The sequence below is a fragment of the Sebastes umbrosus genome, chromosome 14 (assembly GCF_015220745.1).
Source record: "Sebastes umbrosus isolate fSebUmb1 chromosome 14, fSebUmb1.pri, whole genome shotgun sequence".
NCBI lineage: Eukaryota > Metazoa > Chordata > Actinopteri > Perciformes > Sebastidae > Sebastes > Sebastes umbrosus.
Window position 1 is genome coordinate 14,965,472 of NC_051282.1, and position 19,373 is coordinate 14,984,844.

Sequence of the window (19,373 nt, forward strand, 5' to 3'; positions counted from 1 at the left end):
ACTTGTATTTGATTTCTTATATCAATTGTTGCAGGATTAGTAATGCTATAATAGTTTTTCACCCTACACACTTGATTTTTGTTGGTTTCAGGTGTCTTTTAGGGGAGTTGGGGATCTAAATATCTGTACAAATATAAGTTAATATAATAAACGAAACACTGAGCTAATTGGTTTGTATCAATTGTATAAATATAGGTAACCCCATTATGAGAGCACTACATGTAAATACTACACTTCTGTCATAACATACAATAACGTGACTTCAATTTTTGGTAAATATTTGTTTTATTGAAAGATGCTCAATTTACAGTGCAATTGCAATATATATAAGATGCATATAAACACTTTCATTAGTGCTTCAGACAATATATTTAAAGGAAAGGAAAAGGACAAATACACATGTGCACAGATACACACAAATCTATTTGTAGAAAAAAAAGTTAATTATAAACATGATACATCAACTTAAGTATAAATAATGTAGTGATAATGACTTGTAAAACATATGACTAATAAGATAAGATAAGATAAGACATTCCTTTATTAGTCCCGCAGTGGGGAAATTTGCAGTGTACAGCAGCAAAGGGGATAGTGCAAAAAACAAGATGCATCAGCTAACACAGTAAAAAAAAGAGCTAAACAAAGTGTAACAAAATATGAACCATTTAAATAGAAGGAAGTATAACAATAGGAGCAGCATATACAGTATTGACAATAAACAGACTATTAACAAAATTGCACAAGTGGAAAATGATAATGATCAACATAATAAAAGAATATTAAATAAATAAATAAATGCACACATGTACATGTAACCACAGTATGCTTCAATTAGTTCACCCAACAACTAATTTCATCAGTTCTGAGGAGTCAGATGATGAGGGAGGGGAGAAAAGAGCATATCTCGATCCTCATTGGCTGATTTCCTTGTCGATCAAACAGATCTCGTCTGTGATTGGCTGCTGTCCCGAAAACCTCGGAAGTGTCATTTTTGGGCTTGAAGCAAAACTTGGGCGCATCTAGCGGCGGTGTGGCGGCGTCTGAGAGCTGATTCACAACTTTCAGGACTAAATGGCCATCTGAAAGGAGTAAAACAGGTAAGTTTGAAGACTTTTCTCCACTTAAGAACGGATACTTTTTACTTTAAACGATTTAACAGTTGTTTTCTTTGGTAGTTTGTTGTGTTTGCTCTCTGAAGCGTGATCCAAGATTCATTGTCTTTTGGCCACAAGCTAGTCCCAAACTGTCCTCCTGTCTTATGAGAGAAGATAAACACTATATACATTCAAATGTCGTCTCCATAACTGGCAAATAGTGTCTCTCAATAAGTCATAGCTTACATGAATCACTTTTATCACCTGTAGCACTCTTTCAGTCTCTTTAACAGCTGATATTCACAACTCCTTTTGCTAGTTCGTCTGTTACTCTCATCTTCTTCTTCACCATGACGACCATCTATTGAAGTGGACATTTCATGGATAAAGATTAGTGATTAGTGAACATCTTCTACGCCGAATTGACTTAAATACATTATATATTTAGGAAAACTCTTAATTATGTTACTGTGTTGTACACAGGTTTGCTGAGAGCAGCGACAAGTTAAAAGTAGGAGATTTCTTAAGGGAGTCTGGTAGTGGTTCTCTCCACACGCCAGCTGTCGTCTCCAAAACTGGCAAGTAGTGTCTCTAAATAAGTAATAGTTTACCTGAATCACTTCTATCACCTGTAGCATTCTTTCAGCCTCATTAACAGCTCATATTGACAACTTTTTCTGCTAGTTTGTCTGTTACTGTCATCTTCTTCTTCCACGATAACGACCTATTGAAGTAGACATTTCATAGATAAAGATGTTGCTTTAGTGAACATCTTCTACGCCGAATTGACTTAAATACACTCTTTATTCAGGAAAACTCTTAATTATATTACTGTGATGTACACAGGTTTGCTGAGAGCAACTCCAACTTAAAAGTAGGAGATTTCTTAACGGAGTCTGGTAGTGGTTCTCTCCACACGCCAGCTAAATTCATATTATCTGGACTAAATCCAATGCGTGACATTCCCATATGAAAATTACAGAAAGTATGCAGCGTGAATTATGTAATTATGTAATTATGCATAAAGAAAACGTATATGACAGCCTCAGTGCTGGTGGGCGGAGGTTTAACTACAAATAACTACAAAATACGGAAGTTGTTGAGAGCGAGTTGAGACATGTCTGATGTCTCCTGCTGTCTCTTCTTGTCAGTGTGGTCTGCTCTAATAATAATAATGATAATGTGGGTTTGGACTTGAGTGCCTTTCATAACTTTCCTATTTGTCAGAGCATGTGCAGCATGCTTTGGAGGAGCAGCTTCTTTAAACTCCTTGACTTTTATTTTTTTATTTTTTTTATTTATTTGCACATATATAAAACTGCACAAAATCTAGTCAATGAAAAAAACAAACAAGAAATGTATCAGGAGAGGTCAAGAAGCCACAGGCTTATACAAAGATACTCTCCACCAACCCCAGGAGATAAACACACAATAACAAAAAGGGAAGAAAGATCTAAACTAACATAATTTTAAAAATACAACAACAAGAAATACACAAAATATGCAGAAAAACCTAACCAAACAGTGGAAAACAATCCAATAAAAACAATGAAATACATACAAAAAACAGTAGAGAAGAAGAGAAAACATATCTAAACATATCAAAAGATAACTAGACATCATGAATTAAATGTTATTGAAAAGATTCAACAACAGTATGAGGCATTCAAGTGCTTAACAACATCTAAACAAAGTGTAATTTTGTGTTTTTCAGTAGGTTTGTCAAGTTAGAAGCACAGTAATTCTGTTTGTGTCAACTTCAGTGCTTCAAAAACAGCAAACTTTGAGTATATTAAGAAAAATATTAAAACAGAATGATGAATAAACAATCACAAAAGCAGCACAACAAAACCCTTATTCAAGTCTGTCTGATCAGTCAGTGTTTGTGTCCTTTCGTGTTGGATTGTGACCAAATATATATGAAATATAATATGCTTTCCTCGCCTCATACAAAGCTTCTTTAAGACTTTTTTCCCCCAGGCAGGACTTGGTTGAGTCACTACATATTTCTAACACCGTAAACAGTCTGACAGACGTGTGAAAGCTGGGCAGCAGGACATCATTCCATGCAAGTTGACCTAAATACTCAGAAAAACACACTGCTGATACTCTTTGGCTGCACATTTACATAAAAAACATACAAGCTTAAAGAATACAGGTTCGTGTCTATAGCCACACCTGTATCATTTATACTGTATATAATAGACAAGAGTTTTTCTGTGTTATAGGACAAACCAGTTTGACATTTGTGTGGTGAGTTTTAAATAGGTTTTGGAGAGAAAGAGGGATTATAAACCACAGGATTAAAGAGAGAGAGAGAGAGAGAGAGGGTTAGCGTCCTTTTTTAGACGATAAATAGAAAAATAAAATCTATGTTGAGGGTGTCTGTTAATGGCTGCTGTTCTGGTCAGTTTGTTGGCAGAAAGAAATGATTCAGAGAGAGGACTGATATATATCTGTGCATATTATTTATGTCGGAGCGAGTGCATGCCTGCATATTTCTGTAGCCCTACATTTGCATTCATGTGGCTAAAATATTTGCATATAGGCCTCCTAGAGTTTTGTTGGGTGTGGTGTGTCTAACAGTAAATCAGCGGATTGGCTGTGTGTTTATGTATCTGATCAAAATGTATGTGACGATCAAGTCAATGATAAATGTATATTAGAGGTTTAACGATTAGTTGATCAATCGATTTGTTTTGCTAAATGAAAGTAAAATGCAAATATTTTCATAATCTGTTGATTGTTTCAGAACTATAGCTGCTCACACTAAAGTTAAAGGGCCATAGCAATAGTTTTGCATGTTTTAGCCCATTTACTACTAATGATGTACAATTTACATCATAATGATTGAGAGAAACTTATTAAACAACTATTTTGATAATTTATGAATCATTTAACAAGCAAAAATGCCAAAAATGTATTCCTTCTAGCTTCTTAATTGTGAGACATGTCTACTATTCTGTGTTTTATATCATTGTAAAGAGAACATTTTGGGGTTTTGGACTGTTAGTCTGACCAAACAAAGGATATGAATACAGCAACTTGGGTTTTTAGGAAATAAATTGATTAATCAATGAATCGAGATAATAACCTAGACCTATACATACATCAGATTCTTGACCCCAAAAAAGCAAATTGTCCAAAATTAGAAAATGTTTCTTTAACAATATACCATGCATCACAGGTTCCGTTTCTTATCTATAGTTACAAAAATAAAACATTTACTTGTACATATACATTATTTTCTGGTGCATTGTTCTGATATTTACAGTGAATACCTGTATTTATATAGATTATTATTTTTATGGTTCTGTGTTTTGCAGAAGATGAGCTCATTATGGATGTAATGTTGAAATAATGGTGAATACATTCGTCATAGTGTGTAATATTAATGTAAGATGCCCTCCTGGTTCACATGACGATACTGTCGCTACTGTATGTGGCAGCAGCACGAGGCCCGTCGGTGACTTCCTCTTTAGATTGGCGCTGTAAAGGAAGCGTGGTCGACCGCAGCAGGTTGTGTCATTTTTACTTTTAGCTCTGAGGGGGACGAAGAAAAAAGAAAGTTACTTTTTAACCTTCATCATTTGAAGACTTCAACATGTGAAGATTGAAATGAGGGTAGTTATCTAACAGGAAGCTTATTTCTACATCACACATGAACTTATATATTATATTAACAGCACTATCATATGTGGGCATGAATGAGTTTTACTGGTGTTACTGGTGTTGGTCTCCGTATTTAGTCCAGTGCGTAGAGGTGTATTAAAGGGAAGGTGTATTTTGTATAAAAACTAAATTTAAAGAAATAAAATGCATTGTGACAAATCCACAATCTCGCCCATTTAAATTCACCATTGAGATTAAAAAATTCGAAATGCTTCTTTTTTTCTGTGGAAACAATTCAGGATGCATTGATTCGATCCACTGGATCAGCATCAGCGGAATTCAAACAATTAGTCGATTAATTGATTTGTCGATCAGCAGAAAATGACTCATCAATCTGGATCGATTTATCGATTCAATGATCAACGATCCGATATCATCAATGCAAAGTAAAAACATCCATACATCTTTAAGATACGTCGTTATTTAGAAATTCTTTAACTGATAAAAAACATTTGCACTTATAGATGAGAAATGTTGCACTTTATAGTGAACAACAGAAAGTCTACTTTTATTATTTTTATCAAAAGAATTGTTTTTTATTTAAATGACTGGAAGAGCCCAGTAATAAAATTGTCAAATCATATTTTAATTTCTTTTTGTGGGTTGATATAAATGTAACTGATTGTGTTAAATAAATATATATATATATGAAATATGATATTGTCTCATATCGATTGCAGGCCCCTCTATTGAATCAAATCAAAATCGTGTTGCGGTAGGTTTTGTGATATCAGCAAATATCGTATCGTAGTCCAAAGAATCAATAAAATATCGTATCGTGATGAAACTGGTGATTCACACCCCTTCAGAAATGCAAAAGCTTGCTCCAGCTTCTCAAACGTAACTGATTGTCTCAGTTTTATAACAAAGTAAATTAAATATCTTTTGGGTTTCGGCCTGTTAATCTGACAGAAAATCCAATTTGAAGATTTCTCCTTGGGTTGTGGGAAATTGGGATTGGCTAAACGATTAATCTATTAATTAATAATACGGTTGACAGTTTAATTGAAGCTGAAAATAATCTGTTCGGGTTTTAAGTCCCCTTGATTTTTGCACCATGAATACAGGAAATCATTCAGGGTAGTTTAAATTGAAATTAGTTTTTGCTCTCAAGTCAATGTTTTGTTCATAGTATCAGTGTATGGTGGTGCTACAGACTCCAAATAAGTGCATTAGCAATATATTTGTATATTTTATGCGATGATTTAATGAAGGCTTGCTTTCAACACCTTATTTTGGAGGTGAAATGAGTGTGATGTTGCAGCGCTTCTACGTCTTTGAGTCTTGAACCCAAACTGTTGCTTTACAGTTAATATTCAGATGTTTTTTCTGTGATAAACTAGTGAGAAATACTCTGGCTTTAATGCATTTTGTGGTATATACTGTTGTGGTATAAAGTGTTTTCTGCAAGTCGAGTTGCCGTAGATGTTCAGTTGCAAACTCTCCTACACTTTTAGAAGCAGTCTCAAACTCTCCGCGGTCTCACTCTCATGTGTGTGACTGCGGTGACGTTAACACTGACATTAGAATAACTCTACATGTTCGTGTTACTTTGTTCTGTGCTATCAGTTTTCCATTATACACCGAATGGCTTTAACATTAACACACAGCCAAAATAACCAAATGCACCTGCGCAGCAGCATTATTTTAGTGATCTTTGATAACGGATGCTAAGGTCACAGGAAGGAGCTTAATAAACTGATGTTATGTTACTCACTGAGTGTATTATGAGTGTATTATTCTGGGGTCAGGATTGAATCATATCGTGCTCCTATTTAGTTTTTTATTTTTGAAAGAAGGTTCATGTTGTATCAGACTGATCAGTCCTCATCCATATTGTATTTAAAGGTCCGTATCGGTCCGTTCCATCGCTGCAGTGTGCTGAAGTCACTCATAAAGTCGTGTTGTTAACCGGCTGGTAGGAAGTGGTTTTCTTGTTGCCTCACATCCTCTGCCAGTCATAACGCTCTGCATGCACCGTTGTACCTCGTAGTTTTTGTGGTGGAGGATGCAGGTCGTGATGCATTTGACTCCTCATACAGAAAGTATTCACACTCTGTCACTATTGTCACATTTTGTTGTGTTGCATGCTCAAATTGTTTTAAATCATTTTTTTCTACACTCAATACTCCATAATGACAAGTATTGTGTTTGTGTGCATGTATGAAAGTGTGTCATATATTCATATATGAATAACTGGTCAGAGGAATGTGCAAGTATGTGCAAGGAGGAGGATAAATAAATGGTAATAATAATAATAATAATTGATAAGTAAGTTCAATAACTACATCAAAAATAATAATAATAGAAAAAAGTATTAATAATAATTTCATAATAACACAAATAAGTAAATAAATCAATTAATATTAAGGGCTTGGGTGTATCCCGGGATATGAACAAAGAGAAAAGGTACAATTCTTAAAAACAAGGAAAAAGCAGAGAGAATTTGCTGACTGTGTGCGTTGATGTTTTTTTTGTGTTTAAAATAAATAGAAAATATATAAATAATCAACAGTTATTTTAGGGTTTGTTTTGTCAGTGACACGTAGTACAATAAGGTGACCAATTAGACAGACAGCCAAAGGTATGATCAAATATACAGACATTAACACAAGACATTATAATTTGAATAAGGTGCAGATTTGTAGTTGTTTTTGTTAGTGGGAGTATTGTAAGTGTTTGTGTGCATGTATGAAAGTGTGTTGTGTAAGTGTGTCATATGTTCATACATGAATAACTGTGATCAGAGGAATGTGCAAGTATGTGCGAGGAGGAGGATAAATAAGTAAATAGGTAAATAAATAAATAGTAATAATCATTTCCATAAGTAAGTTCAATAACTACATTAATAATAATAATAATAATAATAAATAAAATAAAATAATAATAATATAATATATAATATATAATATTTATATTATATAATAATAATAACTAATAGTAAGGGGTTTGGTGGTTTATCATGGGAAGGAACAGTAATTTTAGATGGATAAAGATCCCTCAGGACATGAGCTGCAGTCATTTTATACTCTCTGAAACACAGTATGTGAGTTTGTGTGCGTCTGGTTTCAGGTTATACGGCATATCTGGTTGTGTTTTGTAAATATTCTTCTTTTTTTGTTTGTGTGTGTGTGTGTGTGTGTCAGGAGGCGGGAGGATGTCTGTGGAGGTGGACTTGTTGCTGCAGGAGGCGAAAGAAAGCATCGAGGCGGCCCAGAACTACCGCAGTGAACTCCAGCAGCGCCTGCATGGCCTCAACCAGGCCCGCAAACAGGTAGTCTACTCACTCCTCTGCTATAACAGGATGGATAGCACCACTTGGGTTCACTTCTTTTGTGCAGAAAAAATGGGTCATGTTACTGCAGCCAGTGTTGTCCTCCTGAGGTATGATGGTTTTACGGTGTTTCTCTATGTCAACCAGTCCAGGGTGATATGAAGTGTGTTACAGTAGCCCCTGACCCAACACAGTCCCAGGAGAGTATTCTCTCTCTCTCTCTCTCTCTCTCTCTCTCTCTCTCGCTCTCGCTCTCGCTCTCTCTCTCTCTGTTATCTCTTCCTTTTTCCTGCTGTCTAGATTTACCCCTCCAGCTGCTCACAGTAAACAATGCTGCTATTTCCTGTTGCTATGGACGGACAGCAAGTTTTAGAGGAGAGAGACGAGGTCTGATTCTTGTCCAGAAATTTCAGACTATGACTCATTTTCTTAAAGTGGCAATCTAATAGTCCCGGTTGATTTTGCGACACGCTGTTTACTGGTGTTAACAGCAAATGCGGGGTAAGGTAAAGGGTTACTTCGGTACTTTTTCAACCTATTTTCTCATGTTTTTCTGTCTAAGTGACTAATAGGGACAACAATTTTTTGAAACTGGTCCAGTATTGAGGGAGAGCGCTGCAGCCGCTAAATGAACAGCGAGGTCAGTGAGCAGCTACTGTAAGGTTACATTCATTAAAAGTGCGTGTTTTTACTACTGACAGGCTCAGATTGTTATTATAAGTGTCTGACAACATTACGAAAAGGAAAGGATGATGCGAAGGCGAGGTACACCCTGGACAGGTCACCAGACTATCACAGAGCTGACACATAGAGACAGACAACCATTCACGCTCACATTCACACCTACGGGACATTTAGAGTCAACAATTAACCTGGACTGTGGGAGGAGGTGTAATGTCTGACATTATGGAAAAAGTCGCTCAAGTAGAAGTCTCGTTCTGAAATCTGGCGAGGTGACATTTTGACAGAAGACAACGGTGGAAAACCCACGCTAACACGGGGAGAACATGCAAACTCCTCACAGAAAGGCCCCAAGTCGGGTTTGAACCTGTGACCCTCTTGCTGTAAGGCAACATTGCTAACCACTGCACCACTGTGCAGCACCCCTATTACTCAAATACACTGAAGTTATCATTTAACACTACAGGTCCCAGAATACTGGGAGCAGCAAAACAATATATAAATAAAGAAGTCGGGCAATAATTGGCCTTTTTCCATCATTCTGTGAGCAACTGTGATCTGATTTTATTCCTCGCTCTTCATCTAACAGCTCAATGTGGCTGCTCCTGACTCTTCATCATTCCTTGACATATTTCAAACTGATCCGCTGGCAAAAAATGACCGTTGTCTTATTTTATCAGTCAGTGTCCAGCTTACTGACAAACATATTGCATTTCTTATGATTAATTCATAATATAAGTCCGTTAAATGCTTTTAATGTGAAGGTGCTGCAGTAGGAAATGTTCGGTTCACAGTAGCAGTAACTTCATACAGTATTTTTTTCAAAGAATGGACTCCCTCCACCCAATCCCAGCGGCTCCATCATGCATTATCTCAGGGTTTCTCTCCCATAACCCCTTTCTTTCCCACAGCAGCAATGATGGCTCACCACCAGATTAAAGGAAACATGACACACACACAAACAATAAGAAGGAGATACCAGAGCGTGTGTGTTTGAAAACTCGGACAATCACTGCAGCATGTAGTCGTCCAAACATTGGCCTGATGTCAGATCGTCTCCTCCGTGTTTAATCATGTCTGGTCATGATTTCAGTTTGACTTTTATTTTACCAAAATATTGATCATTTGGTCGTCTGTGTGGCGCTGATAGTCGTCAGGAAGTGATGTCTTGTCTCCAGTGGAAAAATCCCACACACATTTACATAGACACCCACACAAAGTTCAGTGTGTATTCTGGCAGAAACCCAGTGTGTGTGTGTGTGTGTGTGTGTGTGTGTGTGTGTGTGTGTGAGTGAGTGAGTGTTCGCATTCTCATAGTCCTACTGTCCTGCTTTATCAGTGCAGCAGTTGTCAATCAGCCTTCCGTTTCCTGCTATCTTTCTATCGCTCTCTCTGTAGCCTTGTTGTGAAATGATTGTGTGTGTGCGTGTGCGTGTGCGTGGGGGTGTGTGTGTGTGTGTGTGTGTGTGTACATGTATATGTGCATGTGTATGTTGGTTTATGAAAGTGTGTTCTGCAAAGAGGAACTGAAACACGACCTCTACCGCTGATGACAATCCTGCAAGCTTCCTGATGAGCTACTCTTCAGTGAGGGTAGTGTGTGCTTACACTGTGTATGATAGTAGCAGTAGTAGTAATAATGGTGGTGGTGGTGGTGGTAATAGTAGTAGTAATAATGGTGGTGGTGGTGGTGGTGGTAATAGTAGTAGTAGTAGTAGTAGTAGTAGTAGTAGCAGCAGCAGCAGCAGCAGCAGCAGCAGCAGCAGCAGTAGTAGTAGTAGTGCCGGTAACACTTCATTTTACAGGTCCGCAAATGTCATGGTAATTAGGTGATAATTAGCAAGTAACCTATTTTACCAAATTACCCCAATATTTACCTCAAAATTGATGGAAAATGACTTTATTATAAACATTATTTAATAATTATATGCTAAAATAGCATACAATTGTTAAAATAGGGCCCGTAGGCTTGAGAAGCGGCTGCTCTTCATCGGAGGTGGAAAACCAAAACTAATAGAAGACACTTCTGATCAGGCACAAATCTCACCGTTGTGTGATTTATTGTCTACATGTAACCTGGTAGCTAATGTAAGAATTCAGGGAGTTTTTTTAAAAGAGTTATTTGCTAATTATTATCTATTTATCAGCAGACATGCAAATAAAGCACATCAATTAACTTTGTATTCTTTTCCTGAAAATGTATTAAATAAATTACCAGCTATTTATTACTGCTTAATATAATTATTAAATAATCTTTATAATAGATATAAAATGATAATTATAAAAGTTGAGAGTCAAGTCCTAAATCAAAACAGCCAAACAAAGGATTTTTTTCTTGCTAATTATCACCTAATTACCATGAAATTTGTGGACCTGTAAAATGTGTTACCGTAGGGCCTTACTCCTCTGAGCCATAGAGCTCCTTTTAAAAGACATCACTGAGCCTCACTGTGTCACTGGGTGACATGTTCCTTCATCATCATGAACACACACACTTTAGATTATTTACTCTCAATCCCACATACACCGTCCTGCTGCCACTAATACTCACTAGAGCACCACATGTGGATCGATCCGCCTCTGAAATAGTCCCCATCTAATACACTATTTCCTCCTGTTTGTTTGATTAAAAACTACAGTGAGCAGCTGTTTTAGGAAATTACTGAGACTTCTTTAAAATTAAACTATATATTTGTTAAAATGAAACTATATTTTCAGTGCAATCTGTCCAGTAGTTGATACAAAAGTATTTTAGTAGTGGCAAAATGACTTCTGCAGACTGTGGTGGTACCGGACATATCTTGGCTGTGAAGGTTTGAAATTGCATAAATGTAGAGCAGAATGATGATGTTTTATATCCGCCAACACTCTGTTTGGGTCTCTTTAGGTCCGGGGCAGCTCGAGTCAGGCGCGCGAGGCCCTCCGGCGGCACTTCACAGAGCTGCAGGCGGCGGCGGGTCGGCTGCTGACGGAGCGGTTGGCCACCCTGCTGGCCGAGGTGGACGCCATCGAGGCGGACAGCGTCAAACCGCTAGATGACTGCCAGAGCCTCATTGAGCACGGGGTAGGCCAGGCCGACGAGCTGCTGAGAGAAGGTGAGTCCCTGAAACACAACGTTTACATCTCTGCTGTTGGACAGACACCATCTGCAAACGATTGCTTGTTTTCTACTTGTTTTGCTGTTATGTGATTTTGGACGGTTTGTCGAGCAAAATAAGACATTTTTAGACGTCACCTTGGCAATTTTCTGACATTTTTTAGGGCTAAACGATTAATAACAATGAAAATACACGTTTGTTGCATCCTTACTTCTCATAAAATATTTAAACATAGCCTCCATCTCTGTCTCTCCAGGGGAAGCAGCTCTGCGTTGTGGTCTCGGGGAGAAGGAGGACAAACTGGGCAGTTTCACCAAGAAGGCCACGCACATCCAACTGGACAGGTAGGATAGAGACTCTCAATAATACTCCATGATCAGAAAAGGCACCTGTAACTGTCCTGTCCAGTGATTCTGGTACTTCCTGCTGTTTTATATTTGGAGTTCTGTGTGTTTTCCAGCTTACCGGAGGTACCAGCGTTGGTGGACGTGCCATGTGTTTCCGCCCAGCTGGACGACTCCCTGCTGAGTCTGCTGAGGGACCGGGTGTCCCGCCTTGGCTCCGTCTCCTCCCACCCGCCCGTCCAGATAGAAGAGCTGCAGGAGAGACCAGGCAGCGTCCTGGTCCGCTGGTGCAAGGTCAGTTATGGGTAGAGGTGGCATAAACACAGAGAACATACTCACATACGTGTTGATGTAATTGTCATTATATGCGTGCATCAGGTGGACGAGGACTTTGCAGCAGCAGATTACCGGCTGCAGTACCGGCGGTCTGGCAGCGGGGGGAGCCAGTACGAGGACGCCTACATCGGTCGGGACTGCGAGTTCCTGGTTCTCCACCTCGACCCTCACACTGATTATCTGTTCAGGGTGTGCGCCCGCGGGGAGGGTCGCACCGAGTGGAGCCCCTGGAGCATCCCACAGACGGGATACACCACACTGGCACCGCACGGTAGGTGAACACTCAGCTGCCATATCTGACCCAGGGGCGGCTGCACGGGAACTTATGATCGAAATATTATCGTGATCTGTGACCATACTAACAACACGCTCAGTGTGGGAAGCCCTTAAGCCGAGTTCACGCTACACGACTTTCAAAGTCGTCAGATCGCTGTACTGCTCACACTACGCAACGTGCTGTCTTGCAATCGGGAGTCTTTAATCGTCTTTAGTTGTTGTGGTTTTCACACTACCTGACAGGAGGTCACACACTACAAGATCTTTCACCAGGAGGAATCCCCGATGAGGTCAACAAACTACATTTTGTCACGAAAACACACGTGAGAAATACACAGTAAATGACGCGATACCATATGAGAGACACATTGCTGATGATGTTGTTGGCACATGTGTTTACAAAATAGCCACCGGTTTCCACCGGTCTCTTTTTTATACTATTTATTCCTCTTAAATTAAACTGGTGCACAATTAGAGTGACTACACATGAAACATAACATTACACTCCGTTGTGTTTTGGTCATTAATTTTTCAGTTACAGTACGTGATTGGCCGCTGCAGCGTAACGTCAGGTTGCGTTTCTCCAAAAGTTGATTCTGATTCAACTTTTCGCCACTTTTTTGGTGTAAGTGCAGCTTAATACAATGAAGATGAGCAAGATTACATCGAAAAATTTATGAATTTCTAGACATGCACTTGGGAATGTAATTTCATTGTGGGGTGTTCTACTTACAGTATGCAAGAATAAAAGACTAGAAGTACTGTAGAAGTAAGTTTTGTAAACTTTAAACCCACATCGGAGGCATATTTGTACCATTTGTATCATAGCGGGTTGATACATGTCAACGCGTCATGATACCTCACTGTCATATTTTCCAGGGTCCCAGACACTGTACCTCGAATATTACTATTTTTTTTGTGACCAATTTTTTTAATTACATTTTTCCATCTAGTTTGGTGGGGGTATAGCAACATAACACAAAGGAGTCTGAAAGCACTTATACAAGGAGCATACATTCACACACAGTTAAATACCTGCATACAGTATCATCATCGGGTACAAGATGTGCCAACACCTCTGTCTTAAATCTTTACAGTATAGAATCAAAAACTTTATCTGCAGCAGATTATCAACACAAATACAGACCCAATGTCAGTCCCTGCCGACCCCTGATCCATCCATTTCTTCTGTCTGTCTGTAAGCAGACAGATGTGTGAATCCTTCAGACCCCCCCAGACCACAGAGTTTTAGTATCAACGTTAATACTGATTCACAGAGGGTGTTAAACAATCAAAACAATAAAACTCCTAAATACAACTAGAGCTGTAATGATTACTCGATTAGTTGTCAACTATTAAATTAATCGCACAATAATGATAATTGATTAATTGATAAAAAGTCAAAATTCTCTGATTCAAGCTTCTTAAATGTGAATATTTTCTGGTTTCTTTACTCCTCTATGACAGTAAACTGAATATCTTTGAGTCATGAACAAAACAAGACATTTGAGGACGTCATTTTGGGGTTTAGGAAACACTGATCCACATTTTTCACCATTTTCTGACATTTTATCGACCAAACAACTAATCGATTAATCAATGAAAATAATCGCTAGTTGCAGCCCTACATGTAACCTAAAACTACATTATGTTGATAAGCCCTCTGTGTGTGTTTGTCTCTTCTCATGATCCAGAGTGGTGTCCGGGTACGGAGGGCTACATCCTGAGCAGCAGGAGAAACATCGCCCTTCGCAATGACTCCTCCCAGTCACGCTGCCCCGTCCTCTACTCCAACACACCCACCTACTTCTGTGGCCAGACGCTCACCTTCAAGTACGCACAAACACCCAAACCCACTCACATCCTTACACATTTATGTACGCCTTCCAACTGGTAGCAGCTTTATGAATGAATACTAACTCTTTTCTTTTGGCCTGGATTTTTTATGTCAAAGATTTGGAAACTTCCAATGGTCTAGTGTTTTTGTCACATATATTTTTTGTGTGTGTGTGTGTAGGATGTCTGCAGCCGGTCAGATGGATCGGAGGGACAGTCTGGGCGTGTGTGTGGACAGCGGGAAGGGGGTGGAGTCACTTCAGAGAGACCAGGCCGTCTGCATCTCCACTAACGGTACGCTGACCGTCATTCTGTGTTTTTAGGAATAAGATGATCATATTCTATATTTTTTCAACAAATCTCATGAAAATCCAGCTAAACCTGTGTTTGATATTAAGTGAGAGTAAAGGCAACACTAACTGCTACTTTCTAACTGCTTATTTTCACACATAACATGTAACTTAAGTTGTTATATACATTCACATGATGGGCATCGACTGAAGTCCTCTATTGGTATCGGTATCACTTTAAGGGTACTGGTATTGATCGTTTTTTTAAATGATACACACCTCTGGTAAGTATGGATGTAAACAATGCAGGTTTAAAAGTGTTTGGCTTTGCAAATGTTTTATGAGGAAGTAAATGCATTCAACCCGTTTGACCTCAAGGATTCACACAATGGGTTTGTTTACGAGAAGACTCTGCAGGGCATCTTTAACTCTACTCTGTAATTATCTTGTACCTTGTTATAGCATAACTCTCACACTGTGTTCAAACTAAACTACAGTTAAATACACACACAGCTGCTGCGAGACGCTCTATTGTTTCCTCCACTACATTTCAGAGAGAAATGTTATATGCTTTTACTCTAAACTAAAAAAACCTAATGAATTTATTGTTATCAACCATGTCATTTTAACATGTCGGGAAGGAGGAAAACAACGCTTCAAAGTAAGGTTACATTTTGGCGAGAAAGAACTCATATGATTTCAGATGATGTACACCACTTCTATGTGACATCTACTGTTGACCTTCTATCTCCTCCTAAAGACCCACTGTACGCCCTGCAAAAAGGTCTATTGTGGGTCTCAGAGGGTTAAATGATCTGGATAGTCGACACACTGCTGCTGTTAAAAAGGTCTGTAAAACTATTAAATGAAGTGATGTAACAGTTAACAGTGTTTGGATCCTCTCAGGTGCTGTATTCGTCAACGGTAAAGAGATGACCAACCAGCTGCCCGGCATCACCGTGGGCTCCGCTGTGACCTTCGACATGGAAGTTGTGAACCTGTTTCCTGTCAGCAACAACAACCTGAGCGAGGGGGGAAACTTCAAGCTGAGGGTCACCATCGGCTCAGGGAATCGGGAGGTAGTGTGCGATTGGCTGGTGGACCAGGCGGTGGACTGCCTCTTCTTCGGCTGCTCCTTCGTCCACTCCGGCTGGAAAGTGCTGGTGTTTTAACCTGCTGGAGTTCAGGAGGCCGTCACACAGGCTTGGTCATCTCCGGTTTTCTTCTTCTGAGTCTGGGAAACGATCTGTTGATTCTTCAACAACCGTTACCTTTCAGACAAGTTTTTCTAAATTAGCAGCTACACATGATATTCGTCACGTACTGACTGTGTCTGGGAGCGTTGCTGCCTCCTTGTGAGGAAATATGATTCTCTTTGTGAAACCCTGTCAGTGTTTTCGATCTTCTCCACTCTACATGTGAACCAACAGATCATCACCCCAACAGTGATCCTGCTCTTCTTCAGCCTTCAGGGAACCGTGTTGTGTTCGTCACAGCTTCCTGGCTTTTAGTTTGATTCTCGGGCCTTCTGACAAGGTTGGCTATTGTTTACAGCTTTGTTTTTTATGTGGCATCTTCCCTCGCTGTGGGGAAGACTTTCAGTGGGCTGTTGATCTATGCATCGTCTTAATTCAGTAAGAGTTTGACAGCCTGCCAGGACACTGTTCTTAAGAGGCCATAAGACTATAGATACGTTTTTATTTTTTATTTTTTTTGGGAGCAGCAGGAAATAAAAGACAGACGTGTTACAATCTGTTAAACCTGCTGCTCTTTTTTTTATTTGTTTATCTTTAAAATAACCCGTCACTGTGAAAGTCTCACCTCGCCTCGTCGTATTTTTCTTTTGCCTTCTAAACGTGTTCATCGGATGTTTAAAGTTTACAGTTTGACAAAAACACAAACCGGCCTGAGTGTTATCTGCCGCTCATTTAAAAACAATGACCAAAGACGGAGTTTGGTGACGTGGTGAAGCAGCGTGGGATCATGGGAGTTGTTGTCTTCATGTCAGTCAGCTTCTCCTGGTTAGGATTCCTTCAGTGTTCATTGTTTTCACCACAGAGGTCTCCTCCTCTCCAAAACCAACCGACCCGCTGATTAAAACTGGTAAAAACACTGAATTCATGTTAAAAATCATTGATCAAAATCATCAATTAGACATTTAAATATGGAAAAGTTAGATATTATACCTTCAAATGGATCTTGAGTTTATTTTCCTTCATGTCAAACTCTTGAGATAAATAAAGCTACTTTACTGCCTCCATGAAGAGAAAACGGTTCAATAGTTGAACATGTGTGAATTATTATCTTTGGAAAGAGACATTGTTGTTGAGTTTTACAGCTTTTAGCTCCAGGCTGAAGAACGTTTTTTGTTTGAACTGTCGCCTTTAAAACAATCCAGCTGTTACTTTGAATTGTTTTTAGCCGTTTGCATTGACAATCCTAACAGTATTTACAAAAACCTGCCGTTGTAGTGGGAGGATGAGAGTTGAGCGTCATGTATGTTTGATGGTTACTGATAAATCTGTGAGGAACTAATCAGCCTCATTCAGTCCAGTTTACACGGTGGGACTCATCATTACTGTATGTGGCTGCTGTTAATAAGAGTTAATTAATTAATGTGAGGACCTGAGTTAACCTCTTCTGTCGCCGTGTTGATACTAAATATTAAGAAAGATGTTTAAACCTGAAAACAGAATAACAATGTTTGGATAAAGTGGAGCTTCAGGTTAGGCAGGATTTTAAACTAATTTTGTGGAATATTTTAACTGTTTATAACCAAACGAGAAGTGTAGTTTATCATTTCTTAGTATCTGCCATCCAGCTGTGACTTTAGAGCAGCAACTAATGATTATTATTGATGAATCTACCAGTTACAACTGTAAAATGTTAGAAACTGGAGACTCATTTTGTCCATCCAGCAGTCAAAAACCCCAAAATATTCTATTAATAATGATATAAAACGGAGAAAAGCAACAATTTGTCACATCTGAGTAGCTGGAAACGGAGAATATTTGGCAAATTTTACTTGAAATATACTAACTGTGATGAATCCGTCATCAAAATTAATTAACTAATCGTATCAGCTATAGTCGGCGTAACAAAAAATCTATTCAGCATCTGTTTCCATCAAGAGAACTGCAGCTTCTGTAATCAAGATCTTGTTCGACTATAAAGTCTCATGATAGAGGCGTCTTATTTTGAAGGAATAGTTTGACACTGACGACCGCTGGTCGCCAACAAATATCTCCAGCACGTAAACTCCTATGACATTTTTAATTCCTGTTTTTGTACTGATAAAACGATCGAGATGCAACATCTTAATTAGTTTTTTTTAAACTTTGGATAGAGCCAGGCTAACAGTTTCCCCGTTTCCAGTCTTTATGCTGAGCTACGCTAATCGTCTCCGGACTCCAGCTCAGTACTAAAAATACAAACACGTTTTCACTTCCATCTCGTCAAAAACAGACGCTTGGTCAGTGGCCCTGCGTTTCAAACTGTGACGCTCTAGTGGCAGTTTTGTACGTAAGCTACGTAATACCTCAGCTGCTATGTCAGTTAAGCGTCTAATAGTGAAGATGGGTTTACATTGTAGTTGAAAGCCCGGTGTGTCTCATACAGATGCTAAAGGCTGCATCGGTATGAGAAGGCGAGGGCCACTGATCAAGAGGCGGTATTTGGGAGTGAGAACGAGTTGAACGCAAACGTGAGCGGTTATCAATCGTCTCGTCTCGCTCTCAGCAAGAAAGCATCTTTCCCAAAATGTCAAACTATTCTTTAACGACAACGTTATTTGTTATTTTGTTTTGTCAACACATACTTTCTAGAATTTAAAGAGCGTCTCTAACTCTGGTACATCAGGATGTTCCACCATATTTATGTTACTCTCACGAATGTATTTGTCTGCTGTCAGTTTTATTCTTTATTATATTATTTGGTCTGTCTGGTGGAGTGAAGGCCTTTAAACAATGATGCTGCAACGTTATCAGTTATTTGTTAAACCTGGTTCTAACAATCTTAATGTTTTTACAACATTTCAGCTTTTCCGATTCAGTTTTTTCCGTCTGGATAAAAGCAGCGTCATCGAGAACACGACACTGAAGAAAAGTCTTGTGTTCTCGACTTCTGTCTTTCCGCTGCGTTTTTTTTCCTTGTGCAAATTTAAAATAAATATTTGTTTTTGTCGTGCACACACTGCCCTCTTCTTCAGCTACCTAACCGACGTTCTGCGGAGATGTTTCCTCGTTGTTCAGTGTTTCGTCTTTGTGGAGGACACTGGGTGGGTCCAGTTGATGGTACAGATCTCTTGAGAAACCAGTGAACAGAAACTTCCTGCTGAAGAAGAGTAAACTGGTGATGGAGAGTTTGACAGTAAAAACAGTGACATCTGCTGGTCAAACTGCTGCTTTGCATTTATTCTCACTGCTGTCATCTTGGATGTTTTGTTCAATAAAGGTCAAATTATGTTAACTGAA

General features: G+C 38.9%; 1 protein-coding gene across 1 annotated transcript; it reads left to right on the top strand.

The window, feature by feature from the left end:
* The first annotated feature begins 949 nt into the window (after nt 1-949).
* Nucleotides 950-19,373, top strand: crlf3 (cytokine receptor-like factor 3). Its single transcript, XM_037792270.1, has 9 exons — nt 950-1,097; nt 7,913-8,040; nt 11,609-11,816; nt 12,076-12,163; nt 12,280-12,457; nt 12,542-12,770; nt 14,470-14,608; nt 14,793-14,905; nt 15,808-19,373. Exons 2-9 carry the CDS (start codon nt 7,924-7,926, stop codon nt 16,071-16,073), a joined length of 1,338 nt encoding a protein of 445 aa, XP_037648198.1. The 5' UTR covers nt 950-1,097; nt 7,913-7,923; the 3' UTR covers nt 16,074-19,373.

Coding starts and splice junctions, on each gene's coding strand:
- crlf3 (XM_037792270.1), top strand. CDS start 7,924: ATGTCTGTGGAGGTGGACTTGTTGCTGCAGGAGGCGAAAGAAAGCATC. Junction 12,164..12,279: donor ACGCACATCCAACTGGACAG/GTAGGATAGAGA, acceptor TGTGTTTTCCAG/CTTACCGGAGGTACCAGCGT. Junction 14,609..14,792: donor GGCCAGACGCTCACCTTCAA/GTACGCACAAAC, acceptor GTGTGTGTGTAG/GATGTCTGCAGCCGGTCAGA.